At 38.1% G+C, this 24,285-nt stretch overlaps 1 protein-coding gene and 1 long non-coding RNA gene across 8 annotated transcripts; one reads left to right on the top strand and one right to left on the bottom strand.

Moving 5' to 3' along the window:
- Positions 1–477: 477 nt before the first annotated feature.
- LOC136252863 (uncharacterized) lies at positions 478–8,397 on the bottom strand. Of its 4 annotated transcripts, none has more exons than XR_010699813.1 (6): positions 8,142–8,390; positions 7,373–7,444; positions 3,728–3,780; positions 1,730–1,969; positions 688–741; positions 478–627 (listed from the first exon to the last, which is right to left on the bottom strand). XR_010699813.1 is itself a non-coding variant. In XM_066045444.1 (6 exons), exons 2-5 carry the CDS (start codon positions 7,359–7,361, stop codon positions 725–727), a joined length of 324 nt encoding a protein of 107 aa, XP_065901516.1. In that variant the 5' UTR covers positions 7,362–7,444; positions 8,142–8,397; the 3' UTR covers positions 478–627; positions 688–724. The 4 variants fall into 4 exon arrangements, 1 of the variants encoding a protein (XP_065901516.1); XR_010699808.1 differs by having other exon boundaries at positions 7,352–7,444; positions 8,142–8,386; XM_066045444.1 differs by having other exon boundaries at positions 7,348–7,444; positions 8,142–8,397.
- Positions 8,199–22,361, top strand: LOC136252876 (uncharacterized). Of its 4 annotated transcripts, XR_010699815.1 has the most exons (9): positions 8,204–8,329; positions 9,707–9,765; positions 9,876–9,962; positions 11,635–11,736; positions 11,823–11,910; positions 15,354–15,415; positions 18,036–18,137; positions 20,093–20,745; positions 22,133–22,361. It is a non-coding gene; the product is annotated as an uncharacterized lncRNA (long non-coding RNA). The 4 variants fall into 4 exon arrangements; XR_010699819.1 differs by lacking the exons at positions 15,354–15,415; positions 18,036–18,137; positions 20,093–20,745; positions 22,133–22,361 and adding an exon at positions 15,017–15,040 and having other exon boundaries at positions 8,199–8,329; XR_010699818.1 differs by lacking the exons at positions 15,354–15,415; positions 18,036–18,137; positions 20,093–20,745; positions 22,133–22,361 and adding an exon at positions 14,593–14,987 and having other exon boundaries at positions 8,199–8,329.
- Positions 22,362–24,285: the final 1,924 nt, after the last annotated feature.

The following is a 24,285-nucleotide window of genomic DNA, read 5'->3' as shown; positions in this document are numbered from 1 at the left end:
TTGTGTGATAAGATGCTGATCAATGTATGCAGTGCTCCCTTGATTATCCGACCCTCTTGGGACCAAGACATGTTCAGATAATACCCATTCATTTATATACAGAGCCCTGTTCAAATACTCTGATAGAACACACATCTTAAACAAAATACTCTAATAGAGCAGTCATCTCTACCAGATAACCAAGTAGAGGAAGCACTATATGCTTCCAGCATAACTAACTTCAGTGTTTCCATAGATACATAATGGCCTTAGTGGATTTGAAGTCTACACAATATTCCATCTTCACGTACAGGTACATATTACAATGGCCACACACTTTTTATGTTGACACATATAGGAAAGACATTAGTGATATCAGTCTACATTTCATCCTGTGGTTCCCATACTAGTTCCCCAAAACACAAGCCTTAAGTCTGGGTCCCCAGTAACACCAACTTTGGATCCTTATTGTGTACATGTCTAACATGATGTACTGACTTGTGACTATAATGTGAGGAATATAACCATCACGTTGATAATAGAATTAATGTACACATAACATGATGTGTAAACAGTTCATAAAAACACAACACATATACACAACATTTACACTGTCAATTTCAAGTAGCACTTCTTTAAGCGGAGCTCCTATAAGCAGAAATACATGTATATCTGTCAACCATTGTATACAACTAGTGTATAGCTTACCTAGCCTAATACATAACATCTTGCTTTTGTAGTCCCATCAGAATGAGGTGATATCTAAACAACACATGTTACATTCAAAGTGAAATGTACCAAAATACACAGTACTTTTATAGGAAAATTTAAATGTTGAAAAAAAAAGTTATACATGTAACAGGATGGATGGATGGCTGTGGTATATGGGATTAATAGTGCAAACATTGTAAACAGGAGGGAGTAAATTAGTGCAAGGCAAAGTGGAACACTATTTCCTTCCTGTTTACAATGTGACCATCCTATTACAAATTAATTTGACAACCATAGCAACTGTTACTAACAAAAAAAAAAAAAAAAACACTGCAAAAGATCGATTATGGTCCCAGAGTGATGTTACCTTAGCAACGGTTACCTAGCAACCATTTCCAAGCATCCAAATTGTTGCAATGCTATGGGGTATTTATCACTATGGTAATACTAGCTGGACATGCACTGCCGGGGCGATTCTAGAAAATTTGCTGACTACATGGTTTCCAACTCAAGGCAGAAAAGCCCATCAGGGGAGGGGTCCATTGTGAGGCACTTTAATTACAGCCTGCTTAGCTAAACATAAATAAAAGCCATCGTAACAAATGGTTTCAGATAAACATATTTTTGTCGCAGGACCTTGACAAACAAGTGTAACATAAATTCTATTGGCTAATCACTTGACGTATATTATGATGAGGTGCTATTGTGAGTATTATATTGTAACACATTCACTTGTAGGGGTAGCTGCAATATACACTAATACTAGGTTGCTATTTGTCATGGGAAAGTCAAGTGGTTTATGCAAGTACATTTGATTACTGAGAAATCAATTAACCACTCCATTACATTACATTACATTACAGGATGGTCCTAGAAAAAGGCATCTAGTTCATCATCACTGAGTGGGGGAATTCTTTCATCTAACACTTTATCCCATAGCCATGCTTGTACTTACTGTGGTGTCATAGAGCTCAAGTGTACTATAGTGTAATTGTGACACCTCATGGGATACAGTGTAACAGACCACATCATTCCTTACCACTGCTCGGGGGGTTGTAATCATGGCTAAAGCTCTTTTTGGGTATGGCTCCAGGCATGGAAAGTGTAGGTAGACAAGATGAGCGTGGCTCATTCTCCACCATTATACTGGCTGTAAGGAGTGTTATCCCAATGAGATCAACACTTGCTTCCAGGAGTGGATGCAATACCAATCTGATCCTCTCCAGCACCATGATTAGTACAGGGAGTCTCCGCCCACCAATATGGCTGGGGGTTTCCCCTGCAATAAAGAAACAAGAAGCAGTCACATGGCTAGCAAAAAGGAACTTCTAGTGAGAGAAATATTCATGAGGTGGAATCATGTATACAGGACACACCCATTACTCCACACACACTGAAGTGTCCTTATTAAAATGATGTACATGATTTCAGGTGGTGAATGGGTCTATAAAAATTTATGCAAACACAGTCATGAACTAACATCTTACAATGAGGTATCAACTGTACAACATTACTTGATACAAATTCAAAAACATCACCTTCAAGCTAAGGGCACTAGTACACAATTGTCACTACCAATGACCCAAGCATACAGTCACAGTAAACGTTAAGGGTGAGGAGTTACTTACTGTATGTGTCAGTCTCCATTTGTCATGTAATGGAAGACACTAGCTAGCAGATATGCTACAAATGGCTACACTACTAACAGAGAAGCCTCAATAACACACTTCCCCAAAATACCTTTAAAAACACATTTACATCAGCCCTGAAGTCAACAAAATTTCTAGAACAGTGTAGAAACAAGCTATAGGGGAATACCCTACAGCAATTCACATGTATTATAGGCCAGTAATAATGTACCGTACATGCACACAGTAAAACAGTTTGTGTAAATCTTAATCATGTGATGGTAAATGAGGTTGAGAAGTTGGAAGCTGTGAGATAGTCAGTTAGGTACAATGTAATATCTATTAGCCTCAATAACAAGGACACTATGGCCACTGTCATGTCCCACATCTATCATCTGAGCCAGAGGAGGGCGGAAGTGCTTCAGGCCTACTTGAAAATATTACCTTAATTGTATAGTTTAATCACGTGAACCTCAATAGTCTCAATACAAAACTAGCTAATGTGGTGATCACTGATGATCACTAGATATCTTGGTTGTGCTTCGTGTAAGGATTAAAATGGTGCGGTTTATTTTGTAAAACTGCTTAATTTTCTAGGCAAAACTGATGGAACAATATTTCGCGCATATAGCAATACTAGTGCTAGCAAGGTACTTATATTCTAAACCAAACAATGATGCTACACTTTGCTACATTGTCCACACATTTTAATTCATCCAGAAACCGATGGTTTAGCATAATTCATTTTAACGGCACTTAAACCACTTCTACCCTCCTCTGTATCTGAGTAGTGTACTCTTCAAGGTGTAAACAACATACAGAAAATTGTAACAAGTTATGATATGTGTAAATTGTAATGGCTACTTGTAAGATGGTTTATCAGACTGGGTCACTATCTCATGGTTACACAGTTGACACAATTTTATAAATCTGGCCATACAGTACAGTACACAGGATTTGGATTACATTGACACAGCTGAGGGTACTAGTCTGACTAATACAACATATGGTAATACAGTACACATGTGTATGAAATAATAATAAAATATGGCTTATACTGGCAAAAAAAATTCAAATATTTAATTGTACATGTGTCATGTATACATTGACTATGATAAACCACATCAAAGTGTTAGTAAAAACTGTAGCAATCAAGAGATTATATATACAGCACGTGCGTATTACGTGAGTACGTGCAAATTCCAGAGCTCAAACAATACCATCATTTTCCTAGCCAAAACTTAACGACCAACCAAATTAAAATGGTCTGACATTTGACCTATCCTTTAAAACACATTATGTATGTAAACTGTTAATGTATCAATGACTGATCATGTTACATGTTGGCCTGTCATGTTGACACATCATGTGAGAGTTATTACATTGAACACTGTTCACACAGAGCTTACCAGAACATGAAGGAACTGCAGTAATTTCTGTGAAGTTGACATTGTCACCATAACTACAAAGTAGGTATACAGAATATTAATAATGACATCATATAGATTACCCAACAACACTAGCACACATGTACATATATGGCAGACCACTCCAGAGAGTAGACAGTATAGAGATGAATATGTAGAATATGGAAGTTACGCTGAAACTTAGCATATCACATGATGCACTTGTGATCACCACCACTCGTGTTGTGATAAATGTTCCTATCAATAATACAATACTCAGTAACTACTGTACTAGCATGGATTGCTTACTACGAAAAGTATCAGGAACATTAGGAATTTAAGTTCGATTAGGGATCAAAGAAAAAAATAGGGAAACAAGGGAGGTCACTTGCAGATATATGTATTAGTGGACATTTAATCTCCACTAAAGTTTATACCCACAATTGATTCAGGAATTATTCTACAAGTGTAGGAGACCTCCCTTGTTTCCTTACTTTTTTTCTGTGATCCTACTAAATTTTTAATACTCTAAGTATGGTACCTCCCCAGTACAGTCGCACTTGCTCACACATGCAACTTTGCTCAAGATTTTAAAAATCACTTATTAAGGGGCGTGGCAATTCTTGTAAACGAAACAACTACCACGTTGCCTTGTGAACGAAACAGTTACCACGTCCCTTAATTAGCGATTTAAAAAAATCTGGAGTAAAGTTGCGTGTGCAAGTGAGTGCGACGTTGCGCTTGGGCGGTACCGTACTTATTTATTTACTTCTTTGTAACATAGTGTAATTATGACTGGTGATCTCACACGTACTACATCAAAAGAAAGAATGGCACCAGACTTAATGATTTGCCTGAACACACACCCAACTAGATCAGTTACTGACTGGAAAGTGAAGTGGTGATTATACTTCACTTTCAGTTATGGTCCAGGCCCGTAGCCAGGGGGGGTTCGGGGGGTTCTGAAGAACCGCCCTCTTGGAAAAAAGGTCCACAATTTCAGCAAAAAGCCCCACAATTTTAGCTAAAAAGGTCCATAATTTAACCAAAAAGGTCCACGGCAATTTTAGTATAAAAGTCCAAATTTTCAGGAGCAAAAGTCCATTAGCTACGGTTTACGAGATACCATTAATAAGAAGCTGAATTGAGTGCTCTGAGTAACTCATTCAGTGCTTGTATTAAATGCAATGCAAAATCGATATACTCTAATAGAGCATTCAACCACTCTAATAGAACAATCACTCTAATGGAACAGTCACAGTACAATTATACTTTCTTTTAAAAGCTACTTAATTTACATGTAGATTAAAGCTGAGCTTTCATTAAAATATAAGACTTTGGTGGACAAGTCCCTTCATGCAGAGTGCACGAATAGCATCCATGCTTCAACTTCATGCAATATGTAAATTTCATTGTTTAAGACACCCTTTGTTCTGCTCCACTGCCTCTGTTGATCATGGGAGAGTACTCAATCTTTCCCATTCTTATTCACTATGACATTCCAATATATTATATTTAGACACATGTATGTGCAGATGGTATAATTACAGTAGCAGTAGAGATCTTTTTCCAGATATCATCCATACAGCTGGTCTTCAGCTTACCTTAAAAAAATTGTTATTTTTATTGACTGAAATGCCAACCTTTTAGTATTTATTTTCAAAAAATTTCCTGGGGGTATGCCCCCAAACCCCCCTAGTTTCAGCATGCTTTGCATGCTGGGTGCACACACCATAATATAATCTGAATCATGTCATATAAAAAGGTCCACTTTTCTTCTAAAAGAACCTACCCAGATAAAAGTCTGGCTATGGCCCTGTGGTCAGTCCATTATACAGCATTACAAATGAAGAACAGTAGAAGTGCCTCTCCATCATAGTGGTGTGCGATATCAGGATTTTTATTTCGATATTATATCAATACGATATTAGGGTAAATATCGAAATTTCGATACGATTTTTGATAATTTTTAATTGTGTGGGTGGTGTAATTGCGTGGACGGCCGATATTTATAAATATGCTTGAAATTTTGCACACAAACTATTGCATAAAACTAATAATAAGCCTAGAAAACTGGCAGACAAGTTTTTAAAGTGGCTAGATAATACAGAACCAACCTTCATTTCTAGCGTGATTGCACAATCACACACTAAATGCTGTAGATTTATCGAAATATTCTTCGATATTTCGATAATTATCGCAAAATGTTACCTTTCGATAAATATTGAAATATGCTAAAGCAATATCGAAAATCGATACGATAATGATATCGACAAATTTATCGCGAAATCGATATTTTTTTGATATATCGCACATCATTACTCCATCACCATGGAAATATGGGAAGCCATCATGTGCAATCACGTGCTATCAGCAGACACAAGGGAGGACAAAGGTTAGTTTGTGATGCATACATTATGCATACTGTGGTATGCCAAAAGGCACCTATCAGGCTGAAGTGACGTCAAACAGTGAAAAAATCAACCCAGTAATCTTAGCTGTTATGGAGTTATGCTTGTCTGAAGGCATAGTCAGTCATTAGAAAATTTTATTGAATAAAAGTTTAGGTTCATACTGAAGGCACACACTTAACCAAGGTACCAGGAAGGTATTGTAAAGTTGGTTTTTTTGGACACATGCACCTCCATGATCCCTAATATACAGACTGTATGATTGTAAGTGGTTGTACAAGTGCTAACAGTAAACCATAAATACAAGTAGTAATGAGTGGTGTGATAGACCTACTGTACCTAGTAGGCAGTGTGAAACCATTTGGCTTCACATATGTGAGCTGTGCTCTTATAGTACCTGCTTCAGTGATTTACTCATGACACAAGCAGATAATTATCCTGCCAGCATTCAGTGGATATTCAATGTACCTAAGATAATACTAATCAATTGTCACATCACCTGCCCCAAACAGAAACCAACCAATGAAATGGAGTCATCTAAACCATCCTGAAAGGTAAAGGGAGGTGAGGTGGGTGTAGGGAAGATCAACAAGCTGTTACAAGTTAACAATGTGACACTACAGAACTCTGGTACTGCAGTACTCCACTTATTGCAACACTGTTTATACCACAGCAGAAGTCAAACCAGACTTGTGGAGCTTCTCTTAAACAATACTAGAGACTGAGAGGTATGACTTATCTGAATAGGTCAGTAAACATGTGAATTTAATTAGAGTATGAAATAACTGTATGCTGAACCTGAGAAGGGAGGGACTGCATTGAAGACTTGACAAAGACAAGCTTTATTATAAAAATATTGGCTAAGCCAGTTCCCTTCCACTGGTATATATCGTAGCACCAATACATGGTAGTATTGCAATTACCACTTTTCTTAGACACACGTACAGATGGATTAGCATACACACATACAGACAAGTGGACACAGACATACAAATAAACCCAAGGGTTCTGCCCACACTGTTCAAAGTGACCAGTACCTCAAAAAACTGCTACTCATCACTAGTCCAGTATACTCTAATATAACACAAAACACTCTAGTATAACACACAGCATATCAATTCATGTTTACTTTAGGCCACCACTCAGGCAGAACCCTGTGAACATACACACATACAGACAGATGGACTTACACACAAATATATATTGACTCACTCACATTCAAACATACACTTCCAACCTGTTGTATGCACAGCTATTCTCCCAGTAGCTACATTATGGACTCATGAAGTTCAGTAACAATGGGATGTACCTGTAGTGTGAGGGACAACAGTAAAACTTAACAAATTTGGAGAAAAACCAAAAAGTTGCAAATTTCTCTTTATACTATATTCACAGTTACCTCATACACTGATAAAAAACAGTTTAAAATAACATACAGAAAGCAGATGACCTAACACTGTGCAAAGCGACAGACAATTTCAAAATTGCCTGTACTAGTCCAGAATTATTGTTGTAATATGATACAACAGGATGGGTGAGAGGTTAGTATCAACATTTCATAATAATACATACTGAGGAGAGTATCCTACACTCATATAGCTATATCCCCTGTAGAAGAACAATTAATTATAAAGTTATGAAGTGAAGACAAAGTGTTGTGGTATACAAGCAGCCATAATAACACAACAATCATTAGAACTGTATCATGTTTGTGAACGGTCAGGATATAAAAAGGAGGAACAAGCTAAACATGCCTTATGCAGCTTTTTATGGTTGTGCCAGGTAAATAATGGCTTGAAAAGTTGCCAATCTTATGCCCTACTATGGGGAATTTGACATTCGGCTGTGTCAAATCCCCACTATAGCCCCATATATGCCCGAGGGGGGGTAGTGGGGCAATACATTGATAGGTGCCTAATATCTATGCTAAAACGAATAGACCAGAACTTGTGGTATTAAATAACGATGAACAAACGATGCAATAACACTAAGACAATTCACTTCACCTTGAAGACTGATTCGCTGAGTCGGATCTGTATCCTAATCTGTTGTCATCGGTACGCAGGTGCGCACTATTTAGGTAAATTCCATCTAATGCACCTCGCCAAAATGAAATTTCTCGCAAGACAGCGCTCGAGGCAGCAAGAAGAAGGTGGACGTGTTGGATAGAATACTGCAACTGTGCCAGGAAACTGTAAGCGTGCATGTATGAGCATTATGTTGTCTAGTCTGGCGCCCAGACGAGGTTCTAGTCTGGCGCCCAGACGAGGTCTGGTCACGAGACTACGTTGTTGGAACATTGTTGTTTCCAGGTATGTATTGACACTCGTTGTGTATCCATCAATGTCACGCCCACCAATGGCGGATCCAGTAGCCGTTTCCTTTTAGAAGAGCTATATCACTTTGATATGCCAGTAAAGCCAAAATCAGTTTATTGCTCAAGAATTACTGATATAACCGAAGTATGCTGAACACCTGCTAGGGATGTAGGTATGGTTCACTACCCCTTACCAGTATAAACAGTTGTGATCATGGAGTTTTGATTGGCTTTAATAAACGGACTAAAGGTGACAATATGGAAAGTCAGTTTCAAGGACAACATAAGAGCTCCAACAACAGGTGACCAGTCAAATAACTCCACAGAATTCAGATGTTGTTGTGAGCAATTTAAGACTTTATCATGTCTACTACCGTGCGCAAGGAAATTTTGACGTCAAAAAAATTTGACGAATTCAGACTTCAGCAGATTTGACAAATAAAATGTTGACGAAAATTGTAGGCAAAACCTGTACTTTTAAGGGCGCTTATAAACATTTGACGAATTTAAATTTGACGAATTAAACCAATTTGTCAAATTTTTTTGACGTCAAAATTTCCTTGCGTATGGTAACCTGGCCATACTTAGATGAAAATGATGATTGTGGTTTTAAGTTTTTTGGTGATTGGAGCCGGAACCAGCTTTCATAGTATAAACACTGCCCCACAATCAATTTGGATCACAATGAAGTGATCTCATCCAGAGCAATCTTATAGTATAAACAGGTTGTTGTACATGTGTAGTAAGTAAACTTTGTTGATGTGTTGTATAGCACTAAAGTTTCAAGTACATATGGTAGATGTATTAAAGACATACTGTATGTAGGAAGTTATATAAGTCATCATACTTGGAAAGGTTATACAACTGGTTTTGTCAGACTGGGTCACATATACACATTTCAGTTTCTTATCATGTGATCCAGTATTTGCTTGTGTGATTGTTTAATCATCCTTCAATGCTATCATTCATTTCAACTTCTCTCAAAAATGCTATTTCCTGGTTTAAAACAACTCCTTTGCTCAGTTGCTACTTCAAATGTGTGTTATCAACACTTGCATGCATTAGTATATTCAGATACAAGCTGCTGCTCTTATCCAAAGGTGGTTCTTATGACAATAGTTCTAGGTAGCGGAGTGGCTACTATCCAGTGGTGGCTATTTTACAAGCCACAGCTATAAATTGGTCAAATAGTTACTTATAAAATAGTTTTAGCTGTGTTGTACATCATTATAGTCATGTTGTTGTTACCCTCAGGGTAGATGACATGATGGAGTGAAAAATAATGTAATGACCCCTTGAGATATTCCTTCACAGTAAGTACAACTGATGTGGGAATTTGTATGTATGTATACTGGAATGTGTTAATGTGGACACTTGAGGACACCTACATAATCCAGACACTTAGTTAAGGCTGTTCATGTAGGTACTACAATATGGTGGTCAACTTCAACAGGTTACTGTTGTCCAATGGAGTGATGGTTAAGAACAGATGGTATTAAACTGGATATTTGTAAGTGTGTAATGTACATTGTACTTAGTGAGGAGTTCACCTACATGACTCCTCTAACCTCTGTCCTGGTGCTGCTAGGGTTTGGTACAATATTAACTTAAATTTGTCCTAGTTTGTGTATTTCTCTCTCAGTACACAAAAGGCAGATTATGTTTACTAGTGCTAAAAGCTATCACCACTAAATGTGTGTGGGATGTGAACTCTGTGGCATCCTGTTTTGACAGATAGACATTACCATATTTGCAGTATGTGATGTCATCAGATACAACATGTGTAGTGTTACAGGCAATAAATTAACTGACATGTTTTATCTTGTCCTTTGTTTACAACAATACCACAACAGTGTTACCAGAAGTGTGTGTGTGTGTGTGTGTGTGTGTGTGTGTGTGTGTGTGTGTGTGTGTGTGTGTGTGTGTGTGTGTGTGGTGTGTGTGTGTGGGTGTGTGTGGGTGTGCATGCGGGTGTGTGTGTGTGCATGCGGGTGTGTGTGTGTGCATGCGGGTGTGTGTGTGCATGTGGGTGTGTGTGTGTGTGCATGCGGGTGTGTGTGTGCATGTGGGTGTGTGTGTGTGTGCATGCGGGTGTGTGTGTGTGTGTGTGCATGCGGGTGTGTGTGCATGCGGGTGTGTGTGCATGCGGGTGTGTGTGTGTGCATGCGGGTGTGTGTGTGTGTGCATGCGAGTGTGTGTGTGTGTGTGCATGCGGGTGTGTGTGTGTGTGTGCATGCGGGTGTGTGTGTGTGCATGCGGGTGTGTGTGTGTGTGTGTGCATGCGGGTGTGTGTGTGCATGAGGGTGTGTGTGTGTGTGCATGCAGGTGTGTGTGTGTGCATGCGGGTGTGTGTGTGTGTGCATGCGGGTGTGTGTGTGTGCATGCGGGTGTGTGTGTGTGCATGCGGGTGTGTGTGTGTGTGTGCATGCGGGTGTGTGTGTGTGCATGCGGGTGTGTGTGTGTGTGTGCATGCGGGTGTGTGTGTGTGTGCATGCGGGTGTGTGTGTGTGAATGCGGGCGTGCATGCTTGTGTGGGATTTGTTGGTTGTGTTAGGTCTTTAGTGAGGTTTCGTCATTTTGAAGACTACATATGTGGTTCCCCTTGTTGACCCTAGGGCAATATCTGTGTATAGCAAATATCACTGTTGGAATCATGTGGAGTAGTCTGGATTCCAGTAGTGTTAATCCTGGTACTTGTTACCCAAAGAAAGCTACATCTTTTGTGCTGCTTTAGCTGTATGTTAGCACAAGGTGTGGAATATTATTTTGTAGATAATGAGCTTGTTAGTTGGGTTGTTGGGATGTTAGGTCCTTGATGGAGTACGTATGTGTGTTTGTGTGCGTGTGTGTGGGTGTGCGAGTGCGAGTGTGTGTGTGAGTGTGCGTGCGTGCGTGCGTGTGTGTGCGAGTGTGTGTGTGTGCGAGTGTGTGTGTGCATGCGAGTGTGTGTGGGTGTGCGAGTGTGTGTCATAGCCTCACTAATAAGACCACCTCATTATAGTGACCATGTCAAGTAGGTCCCAGACATAACTAACTAAGAACCTCACTAATGACCAACTATGGATATATTGTGTATTGTTTGTAGCTTCCTTCAGTACTTTGGTGTTCTAAATTTGAAAGTACCACAGTTCTACCTTCAGATTATTATGAAATAATAATCATGTTGTTGTTGGTACCCTCAGGTTGTAGATTATTTGACACCCTTAAGTCCATTAAGACATCAAGGTTCATGTCACAGTGAGGGTATTCCCCACAATTGTACAACTGATATGGACAAACTACAAGTGAGTGTAGTACATGTTTGTATTGTGTGTTGTTTACTGATGTATCTCTTTTATGTTGATAGAATACAATTATATGTCTTTTATAGGTTATACTACAATATGGTGGTCAACTTCAACACTGTTGTCCAATGAAGTGACAGTTAAGATCAGATGATGTTGTCTGATCCTGAACTGGTTAGTATATTTGTAATTGTGTAGCATACATTGTACTGGATAATATTAGTGAGGAGTTTACCTTAGTGCATGAGAAAAGGAGGTTGAGATATTACATTGATTGGTTATTTTTTGTTTGAAATTTTACATGAATCTTATTAGTCACAATACAAAAACTAGTTATCATTCCATTCCATAGAATGTTCCAGTGACTTTTAACTGTCCTTTAGACTATACAGTTTCTGTTGGGTATAACTAGTCACTGGACAGAACTACTGGACAGGAATACTGGACTGGAATGGAACACTGTACTGGACTGATATATTTTAGTTTTCACACAGAGTCTTGCTACATAGTTAAGGGCCTTCAGGGAACCTTCAGCCACTACTAAATGATGAATATAGAGCAATGCAATAAGCAAAAACTATCTTCTATTGATTTCATAACTATTTATTATGCTCTGCCCCACTTACAAGTCTTAATACTCCTTGCCGTAACCAAGAGTGCATTGAATCCTATGGACGATTGAGCATGTAACTCCGTAAACAACAAAATTTAAACATGGCTGCCATGTACTATAATAAGTAACTTTTAAAATGGATACTCTTATGAAAATTTTGTGTGCAACTTGTATGCGGTTTGCAACTACACGCGTGCAGTGCTCTTAAGATGGTTGCAAAACAATAGCACAACTTTGTATATTCTCTGCATGCATACAGTTCAGTAACAATATCCTAGTGAGTTCTTTTGCTATCATATTGCACGTATGCAATTTGCGTTCTTACAATAGCATTATTCATGCTATCCTTTTACTTGTATATTGCACGTGTGCATTTTGTTCTCATATAATAGCAATGCATTGTGCTCTTTTTGCTTGCATACTGCATGCTTGCAGTTTGCTTTCATAAGTTTAGCTGTATGAGGGGGTTAGTTTGCTCACAAATTACACACATGCAGTCTGTTCTCTTTCTGCTTACATGCAGTATACAGTATGAAATAGCCAATCAGATGAAAACAAACAAATGTTTAAAATTTGCGCCCAAACTGTTTGCTACTATTGACAACCTGTACAAAGAAAACAAGTAGTCTTTGTTAGTGGGATGTGATGTTCTACAAGAAAACTTGTTGTAGCAGTACATGACATTACAAGTACAGCTGAGGTTGGCGCCTTGAGTTGCTGAGGTTGGCGCCTTGAGTTGCTGAGGTTGGCGTCTTGAGTCTCCTTGAAAGTTGTGCGTCACAGGTGGAGAAACATTTCTAAAATACTACCGCTACTGTTTATTATGGCTTCTTTGCTTTCTGTAACAAAGTGAGGGAGTGTAACTTTTAACCTTTGATTTAAAGACTACAGAAATGTACAATTGAAAGCAGACAAGAAATGGGATCGAGAGTATTTGAACCTGTATCAATTTCTACATTGCTTTTAGACAAAGCTCAACTAAAGATCATCTTTGTGAAAAAATTGTGTGCAGTGAGGTCAAACAGACAGCTTGTGGCTTGTAACTGATGACCTGTAGTTTTGTATTGTATTGCATGCATTTCTTGTAGATGTGAATTACAAATTTAAAAGAAATACAAATATGAAATAAATAGCCAACGTTTGCAAGCTGCATGCATGCAGTCGCTCAACTGCTAAACTGCTCACAAGTTGCATGCATGCAATAGCACACATGCAAGTGTTTACATTCAACAGCTTTGGAAATGCATGTGTGTAATCGGGCCAAATACTAACATGCACACACATGCATTTGATTACATGCATCTGCATGCAAATATACGTGTGTGTTTGCGTGTGCGTGCATCCTCAAGTTTCGTCACATTTCTGCTGTGATGAAGCAAATGAAGTTTAATGGCATGACGGAGGGATAGTAGCACAGTCTGAGCAGGACAGTCTTTCTACAGATACTAGCCATGCAAAATTACTCTGCTAGACTATTCCAAACTTCAACTTGACCATCTTTCTATCGAAGCAGATTTGCTACCTTCACACAAGACAATGGAGTAACAGCCCATTTAGTGTATCCCTGTTGCACATAATAATGATGTAACCAATTATATACACAGTAACACTGGACGCCATGTTTGAGTTTCGCCTGTAGTATTGATAGTGTACGGAGTTACACGCTCCCTCGTCCATTGGATTCGATGAGCTCCTGCTGTTATGCTGTTGCAGGAAACGTGATAGCAATATTTAACCTACAATTAAATATTGGGGATGGCAGTAAGCTTGTACGATACAGTTCTAATAAATTTGGTCACATATACTGGTGACATATCTGTAGGCCAGCTTGTACATGTAAGAACTATTATGATGGCAGGGAAAACCCACAGTTATGTAATAGTCAGAAGGAAGTTAGGTAAGATAGATTGTCCTAGGACAGATGGCTTGTGTCTGCATCACTGTATTTTATTCATGGATATCATTGGTAAGTTTAGTTTTGGATAACCATTGTTATCACATTCCATACAGCACAATAGTAAGGAGTGTATAAGTGCTGTAGAACATAGTAATAAGTAGTGAAATTGTTAGAAGATAGTTTCACTTATTCCACTGCTCAGCTCAGTAGGCTGAAGGTCTACTGAAGGCCCTTAGCTAGCGACACTCAATAAATCCAACCTTAGCATGTGTAAAAACAAAACAAAAAATGTCAGTCTAATAGTCCAGTCCATTGGTTAGTTACACCTGTTTCTGTAATTCTGTAGCTAGCTATAGGAGATTATGCCCTACCAAACTCAACTACACCACCTGTATGAGTCATAGAACAAACAAACTCGTAGAACAAATGTCGTAAATCATTTGTGCTGTCTGGGTTGAGGTCTGAGTGGGATTGTTATTGTTACATATACAAGTAAGACTGTATTAAAGGGGAAAATGTAATATGAACAGTACAACAACATGAATAAAAATACTGTAGGAAATTCATGAAAAAACACTAAAGCAAAATGTCAAAGTTTTGTCACATCTGAAGGTTGGTAATACTATACATGTTCAGTAGAAACTTTGTGTTATAGATGCACTACATGTCAAACATGACCACTACTGACTAGTGATAATATACTCTATTGTATTACTGTTACTATGACTACCAGTTTGTTCTGTGACTATTCTATGAACTCTTACTGATAGTCTGGTCACTGAAAATTGAAGTGATTTGGGTACTTGACATAATATCCAAGTAAGATGACCAGGAAGTACAATATAACACTTAAATCATGACTTATACTTGTGTGTGTGAATAATAGAACACTAAGAAGTGTCTCAAGGATAATACAACACTTGGCTTTACCTCATGTTGTATTAGCCTCTCAACATGTCCCCTTGTGTTGTGTGTATATTCCATACACATGTGTGGTGGTGTTGTAACTATAACTTGGTATTCTAAATTTGAATTCATCTTTCAGTTATAAAATAGTTTTAGTTGTGTTGTACAATGCATCATTAATCATGTTGTTGTTACCCTCAGGTGGTACATTGTAGATGATATAATAATCTGAGGCTGTGTGTAGTTGATATGGGGAACTACAAGTGAGTGTAGTGTATATTTGTTTGTGTGTGTGTATACTAGAACCTGTTAATATGGACACTTGAGGACACCTTTATAATCAGGACACTATTGGTTGGTCTCCATGGTGTCCATACTACACTGAAACCTGTTAATGGCTTGCCATGATAATTAGATCTGATATCCTTTACTGAAATTAAGGTTACTTTCAACACATTTCAGAATGAAGTGAGAGATGGAGGGAGTCCAAAAGTTTAATAGAACGATCTTTTCGGGATTTGTTTGACCACTTTTTGGCTTGGTGTTCACTAAAGGTTTTGGCAGCTGACAAGACACCAGGGCTGAGGTGAACATGAACTGACTATAGCTAGTAGTTGGTCAGGCTTCTTAAAGTGGAACCACTACAGTGCGTATTGGAATACATGTACGTACTTTAAAGATTTGTGATAAAATAATAGACACAGTAAATACCCACTATACTGATGATAGTTAAGGTATCAAAGTATCTCTTAGTACATAAACTAACTTGCAAAATCAGGACACCTTGATAATCAGGACACCTTGATAGTCAGGACACCTTGATAATCAGGACACCTTGATAATCAGGACACTTTGATAATCAGGACACCTTGATAAAATCAGGACACCTTGATAATCAGGACACCTTGATAATCAGGACACCTTGATAATCAGGACACTTTGATAATCAGGACACCTTGATAATCAGGACAATATTGGTATACATGTCCCATAGTGACCATATCATATAGTACAATAGTACTGTATGGTAGAGACGACGAAGATGTGGGCGTGGTCTACAAAGATAAATCAAGCCAAAATCATCTTTGCAACCCTTCACGGCCACTTGACAGTATTGGTCAGGTATAACCAAGCCCAAACATGCCTTCAGAACGACCAGAAGCATTTTCGATTAGGTGCTACGAAATTTAAAAAATATATATTTTCGCGAATTTTCTACTGCCTGCCTGCCTGCCTGCCTGCCTGCCTGCCTGCCTGCCTGCCTGCCTGCCTGCCTGCCTGCCTGCCTGCCTGCCTGCCTGCCTGCCTGCCTGCTGCGTTCAGTCAAGTGTAGTGGAAAATTGGCTACAGTTACAGCCTTACTTCTTTGGCGGAAATGCTTCGAATTTCATGGAGATGAAACTTTTAGTATTTTAAATATCCTACAATGTATGCGCTATTGCTTACTGATTTTCCTTTGATCCTTCTTTATTGTGGCCATTGCTCATCAGTAGGGCTTCCATATCAATAGGGCTTCCATAATCATTGTGAATATACGTGTTATCGCACCAAACTTTTAGAATACGTTTGTGATTTGACGTTTGGTTTATACAGGACCTATTGTACGTCGTCAACAAGATACATGCGTAAGACATCTTGTTTAGTATTAGTGTGTTCGTTGTTTAGCAGCTAGGTTTAACTGCTTGCGTTTCTAAATGCATTTCTTTGTGACTAACACATTCTTTGCTATTACAGTATTAACACTTCTTTATGTGTATATCCTTGTATGTGCTTACTATTGTCTACACAAGTCAGCAAAACCATATACATACATGATTGGAATAGTCAAATAACTATCTAAAGCTGTTAACACTATTAAGTGTAAAATGCATATACAAAACTTCTAATTCAATGCATGAATAATAATGTATTAAGTGCATAATCTCATAAAAACCCTACATATTATGTTTTGTCACAATTCCTTGTCAGTCGCTCCAGCAGCATTGTCCTTATGTGCAACAATTACTTATTGTGTTCCACCATATTCCCACTACAATGATCAACGTGTACTGTATAGCTAACCTATGACAGGTACAAAGAAAGCATAGCTTATTTGGTAACATCATTGTTAACAAAGTTATAGGTAACGAATGTGTAAAAGGTAGAGTAGGGCTTATCATACAGTACGATAGTAACTGTATAGTAGGGACCACAAAGGAGTAGGCGTGGCCCACAAAATAATATCACCCAAAAATCAGCCTCAATTTTCCCTTACAACGATGAGGCAGTATTGGTGAGGTAAAACTAAACCCAAACAAGCTTTCAGATCGACCCGAAATGCTTTCAACAAGTTCTTGATTAAAATGCTGTGTAACGGGTTGAACATAGCTGACAACGAAGCGTAATGGTAACTTCACTTTTCACACTAAATTGATATAGCTGGGGCACGCGGTGCCTTTTCAGATGCGGTATGCGTGGGGTCACCAGCTATAATAAAATTATTTACAAAAAAAGTTAACAAACAAGTACACGAAAAAATTTGGAATTTTCAACTAGAGTAGGGACGACAGTACATTGATAAAAAGTACTGAAACAAGTGCATAGGGGTAGTGAACAATACTAAAATACAGTTAAATAATAAGACGTGTTATATCCCTACTGTGCTTAAGATGCCATAATGGAAATGCACAGTAGGATATAACACGTCTTGTTATTTAACTGTATTTTAGTATTGTTCACTACCCCTATGCACTTGTTTCAGTACTTTTTATCAATGTACTGTTGTCCCTACTCTAGTTGAAAATTCCAAATTTTTTTGTGTACTTGTTACAGTACATGTACATCAGGTTCCACTGTTACAGTACACTTATAGTACTTGTGTAGTACATTATTCTATTCATGTAGGTACTGAGTCAACCTCAACAGGTTACTGTGTCTGTTGTCCAATGAAGTGATGGTAACAGCAGAGATAGGATTGAGTGACAAGTGTTGTCTGATCCTGAACTGGTTAGTACATTTGTAAGTGTGTAGTACATTTGTACTGGATAGTAGTAGTGAGGAGTTTACCCGCTTGACTCCTCAAACCTGTGTCCTGGAGCAGAGGAGGTTCATCATAGCTCTATGACATATTGCTACATGTGATAGGAAAGTGTTTGGTGGTTGGTAGTAGTGTTCTGGGAGCTGTAGTTTAGGGCTGGGACAAATACTGAAATTTTCCTTCGAATAGTCACTAATAAAATGTTCGAACATTCAAAGCTTCAGTGTTAGCTTTCAAGTTACAGGTTTTCTTGTATTTATGCACATCCTTTTAAGTTTTATCTTTCTAAACCTGTTTAATAAGTTTGTAAGTATTTGGAAAATGCGTAGCAGCAGTACTGAATGACGTGATCGATCGATTGCAAATGGGCATGTCCGCTAACGATGTTTATTTGTAATTCTTTCGTAGACTGGGTGCATTATGAAGCTTCAAAGGATACTTTTATGATTCAAAGTTTACTTAATCTTCGAACCCACGAAGGATTCAAAGCTTCGTCCCAGTATAGTTTATCGATATTAATTTGTGCATTATTAATATCAAGAGTTAATAATAGTGGAGGGGAGAGTGTCTAACGCTCTATAGGGCTGTATAAAATGAGCGCGTGTGAGCTAAAGGGCTTCAGCAATCTTAACAAACGACGTGTTAACGCATTCAATTATGGTTACGTGGCTGTTTCAGAGCTAGCATCATGACCGGAAGTTGAAACGTTGCTTAACCTCGACCGTCGTTTGAAGACGCGATGCAGTGTTACCTGGTCTGCCATGTTGGAACGAAATACCACTATCAGCACTTCCCAAATATCGATTCTAGTGTTCATGAACTTGTGCAGGGATTAACGAAGAGTACGGTCGCAAGATTAAAATTCAATATAAAGCAACCAAAAGGATATTATCTGACAAGAGTGGGCAACCAAAAGGATATTATCTGACAAGAGTGGGCGAGCAATTTATAAACTAAATTGAAGATTAAAGGAAGGTTATAAATTGAGTAGTGAGAGAATTAGTGTAAAGGAACTAGGCAAAATTCTTTTGTAAGCATCGTTGATGTGACCTGACAAAAGTGACGATTGGTTGTAGTTGTCAAGTGTAGAGAATGCGACTAAACACGAGATTATCCGTAGTGAAGCCCTTTAGCTCTCACGCGCTCATTTTATGCAGCCCTATACAGCGTTAGACACTCTCCCCTCCACTATTATTAACTCTTGTTAATATTTTATATCTATACTAGTGCTACAGTGTAAGTGGTTTTGATATTTGGTACGATATTGTTACTTGGTATTGTGGTATTGTTGATATGGATTAGTTAAATATCATTTTAGACCTTTACTACTACTACTACTACATCAGATACAAAAGTACTTCTTTTTACAGAAGACACAATTGTGTTAGGCTTATAATAATTATTATACACCAGTCCATATCCTTTCATATGTACACTTTTTCATACAAGTAGTTGAGCTTTAAGACTGTTATTTACACTCCATAGTATTGTGGTGTTACGTATGGTATCTAAAAACAGATACCACGGTTTAACTAAAGACTTGGTATAGTGTGCAGCACTATTCTATACTGAGGTGTCAGGTTTGAAATCACATGAGTAATTTGATGATGCAATACCAACCTTCACTGATATGACTCCACTATCTTGTGTATTTGTTGTTTGTTGTCTATACACAAAATCATTATGTTTACATAACACTAAAAGCTACTACCACTGAATATGTGTGGCATATAAACTGACATGTTAACGCAGCCCTTTGATCACAACACCACAACAACAGCATAGAACTGTGTGTGCGTCAACAACAGCATAGAACTGTGTGTGCGTGCGTGTGTGCGTGCGTGCGTGTGTGTGTATTATGATATATCAAAGATGTAGTACTGTGCCTGCTCTACGGTTTACATGAGCATGTATTTACTTATAGGACAGCAATTGTCTATTTGAACTGTGACTTTATCTCTTGAAGCGGCTGCTTCTGTGGGAATGCAGCAAATTCACCTCACAATATTTTGGTGTCTCCACTTACACCCCTTTACACCAGCTTATTACAGCTCCTACTTTATCTCCAATTGTCCACCGTCATCTCGTACTGTGACTACACAGCAGAACAAGCCATCGTACACCGTATACAACATCTCACCCCCTTTACATATCAACTGCCCATGACCATTTGTGAACAGCGATAATCCATACTGTGCTCAGAAGTGTCCAGTAGTAGACCTCAGCCAATTATGTCACAGCAAGCACAAATTGTTAGCAGTGGCAGTGAAGGTTTCAGCCATCCCCAGCAACTTCTACTGTCCAGTACATTATCCAGGAATCCTACTGCTAACAAAGCTAGTTGCTTGTCTCCTATTGGTTCATTGGTCAGAAAGAACTTGTTCATTTCTACTAACATTGATGTCAGCCTAATGCTCCCAAGGCTACACTGGATAGTATCATGGGGTACAGTAAGAAGGAACAAGTTGATATGCTGGGGATATATCTGTCAAGATTTTCTTGCAAGAGAGTTTGTCAAAGTGATAGTGAAGAGGATGGAGCCTGGAGTGAGGATAGTCCTGCTGAGAGGATGCATAGGTTAGTCTAGAATTGTTTTGGGATTGTGTATGTGTGTGTGTGTGTGTGTGTGTGTGTGTGTGTGTGTGTGTGTGTGTGTATTGCATTTGTGTGTGTATTTGTGTCTGTAAATCTGTGCTCATGAGCTATGCTAAGTGTGTGAAAATTGAATGCTTTATGAACAATGTTTGTAAGCATTAGGTAACTTTATGCCAGGACATGTTGTTAACACTTTCCCTGATGGACATTGTAACTACTGAAAACTACAAAGTGGGCCTTATAGGCTACCAAGGGAAGGGTGCATCCCTTTCAAAAGTGGATTATGCTTTGTCTCATCGAATTTTGTAAGAAACATGACAGATAAGCTAGTCACTCCTGTGCATTGTTTGTGGTGTAAAGAATGAGTATGCTATGTAGTGCTTTGAGTTACGTATGTTTCCTTAACAATGAGATAAAAGGAGCAGTTAATGAAAAATACATGTATACTGGCTTTGGCCTATAGACAACAGTACTTGATGACTCACCCATGATCGTAATGGCCTCCAGTTCAACTGCAGTAGTGTAAGTCTCATAGTCAACACTGCTGTCTGTTCTATTAGGGTGACTGCTTTATTAGGGCATATTGATTTCATGACACCACAGGATATTTACTGTAGTGAAGTCAACTGGTATAAGTGCAGCTATCCGCTAACCCTGTTACAAATTCGTAACCTCTTTAAATAAGGAAACAGCTGCAACTAAGATATATAGCAACTGTTATTATTATATCAGAAAAATGCAATGGTGAGAGGGCTATGCTATACTCCCTACAGAGTGGATATTCATTGGAACACTAAATCATACATTATTATGGCATAGAATGGGGGCTATTAGCCTGCATTTTAGGAGACAGCACTTTATTGTAAAGATCCCTACTATTTGTATGCTACTGTATTTAAAGGGACAGTACATTGGTATCAAAGCCTTTCACTTCATTCATCACTCCAGTGAAACCATTATAATAATAACCGTAATTATATATGCAGTGTTATGGCAAGTTCACAAAGCCTCAGCCGTGTTATAGTTGCTAAGTGAGATATTGTGTAATATACGTTTTCCAACTGCATGATGACATGGCAGATGATCAGTTTGATAATTGTATTATTCACCTGGTTGTGGTACATGTTCCTGTGAAACTTAATGCTACCACCTATGGTCCACATACACAGCTGTAGCATTAATTTTATACAGCTGTGTCTCACTATCTTTTCACAGCACTAAGAGTACAAGATTGAAGCTCCTTTATTTGTTCTACATAATGCTGTTAAGCCATCATAACTTGAATGGCTTACAATACCGATACACCGTCCCTTTAATGATATGTAATGTATAGTACATTCTGTGTACTTATTGTGTACTTCACTACCAGCTGTAGAAAGGAGTATCCTGGAGACAAGAGCTGATGGTGTCCTAACTGCTGAACCAAGAGAGGAGGATGTCGTTTCTTCTTCTTTCTATCCTACAATGGATATAATACCCTACCCCCTATTAATATAGTAGCACATGAAGTACTATAGTTTATTACTGTAATGGTCTGTGTAGACACTGAACTAGTGTATATGTGACCTGAAGTGTTTTTATTTTGTTATAAAAGTGAATTGTGTATTTGGGTGGTGTACATTAGAACCTGTTTTATTATCAGTTTACCAGTTGGAGGGTACTCCCGATGCTGGTAGATCTAGCAATGGGATACTATGATAAGCATCCCAAAAGGTGTATAACAAAAATTATTGAAAGGTGATTGGTTACAGGTGGACACAAAATCATTAAAATCTCTCTGTATATGCATAAATCAAGAAATTATATTTGCAATGTTGATCAAATCTAATTAGTATTGTAGAGATACCTTGTTTAGTATATACTCTGATATTCCAATGATTTTATGTCCACCTGTAACCAATTAAAACTTATCATTCGATAACTTTTGTTATACACCTTCGATAAAGAAGCGATACACATCAGGATGATCCTTGTACATGATACTACAGAACTATGTGCATAGGAAATGCAAAACTTTAATAGAAAGCTTGAAAATATTGTTTTCAGTCATTTTGTTTACTGCTAGGCTGAGAAAACAATTTGTTTCATGTGGCATTTTAATGGGCTATCATGTCACAGCTGCAGGCTTTATACTGGTCTACAAATTGGGGTGAAAGGAGTTGCAATAATTTTTTGTTCTTGATTGGTAGTGAGAAGATTTTAGTTGATGATTTAGCTCAGAGACAACAAGTAGTGGTGTGAACAATAAGTAGATTATTTACTAATTTGCAGTGTTGGGGGTAATGTGTTACATAATAATTATTACTTTTGTGGTAACTAAGTAACATAACAAAATATGCTATAAAACAGGTAATATAACTCCAGTTACTTTACTTACAAATGTAACGCATTACCTAATTACTCTAATATTACATATTATTATTACTACAAGTTAGGAAGTTAATAATCTCATTAGCAATCCACTGAGTAACGCCTAGCTACAACAAAGTAATCAAGCCTACTGAATGAAGCTTATTCACCAGCTTCTTACTTGTAACCAAGATTTGCACATTGTACAACAACGTAATCATGTCATGTGATAAGGTGGTAGTTTGACACGTGACAGCTTAAGGCTGTGGACACAAAGTAATATAATATGTAATAATTATAGTTACTTTATTTTATGGGTAATATGTAACTGTAACTAAATAGTTCAGTTGTAATATGTAACTAGTTACTTTTATAAAGTAACTGTCCCAACACTGCTAATTTGTAATAAAAGGATTAGTCAATTATTTTTCTGTCGATCTTGTAGAGTTGGCCAATTTAACTGGTGTAGGATTGTGGTAATACTATCATGGTGGTCTCTTTACCATGGGTTGTTTGTGACAAACCATGCAGCTCTGTGTTGGATCACTTCAAGTTGGTTGATTGCATTCGATGGTAAGGGTCCCAGATGGAGTAACAGTAATCGAAGCATTAGTAAAACCTATTATTTATAGCCACACTCATAAAGATATATGTCTAGGAAGGTTGTACATATTACGTTTAAGGAACCCCAGTGTGCGATTGGTTTTGTGGCAGAGTGTTTCAATGTGAGGATGCCAGGATAGTTGTGTCAATTCCCCCAGTAAAACCCCACCTTTGCCAAAGTAGGGGGGTGGTGGGGCAATACATTGATAAGTACATTATTCAAGGTGGCTTGACACTATTAAATTTTAAGACCTATGTAAGCCATGGCCAGTGTGATTTAGTATTACTGGATCACCTGATGACATTGGTTGGCAGGGGAAGCTGACCACAATTGGGGGGGTGGAGTGGCACATAATCAACAGTCTGGACAGAATTTCCATCACTTCCGTAATACCCAGCAGCAGAGCCTACAAACAGTTTGATTCTGCTTTTTGTTCATACCTAGCTAGCTATTGAGTACTGTATGCAAGCATACTATAGTTTATTACTGTAATGGTCTGTGTAGACACTGAACTAGTGTATATGTGACCTGAAATGTTTATTTTTGTTATGAAAATGACTGGTGAATTC

This window comes from Dysidea avara, chromosome 1 (genome assembly GCF_963678975.1).
Source record: "Dysidea avara chromosome 1, odDysAvar1.4, whole genome shotgun sequence".
Lineage (NCBI taxonomy): Eukaryota > Metazoa > Porifera > Demospongiae > Dictyoceratida > Dysideidae > Dysidea > Dysidea avara.
This window is presented reverse-complemented; position numbering and strand designations above follow the sequence as displayed.

Coding starts and splice junctions, on each gene's coding strand:
- LOC136252863 (XM_066045444.1), bottom strand. Junction 1,970..3,727: donor TGCAGTTCCTTCATGTTCTG/GTAAGCTCTGTG, acceptor TCTTTATTGCAG/GGGAAACCCCCAGCCATATT.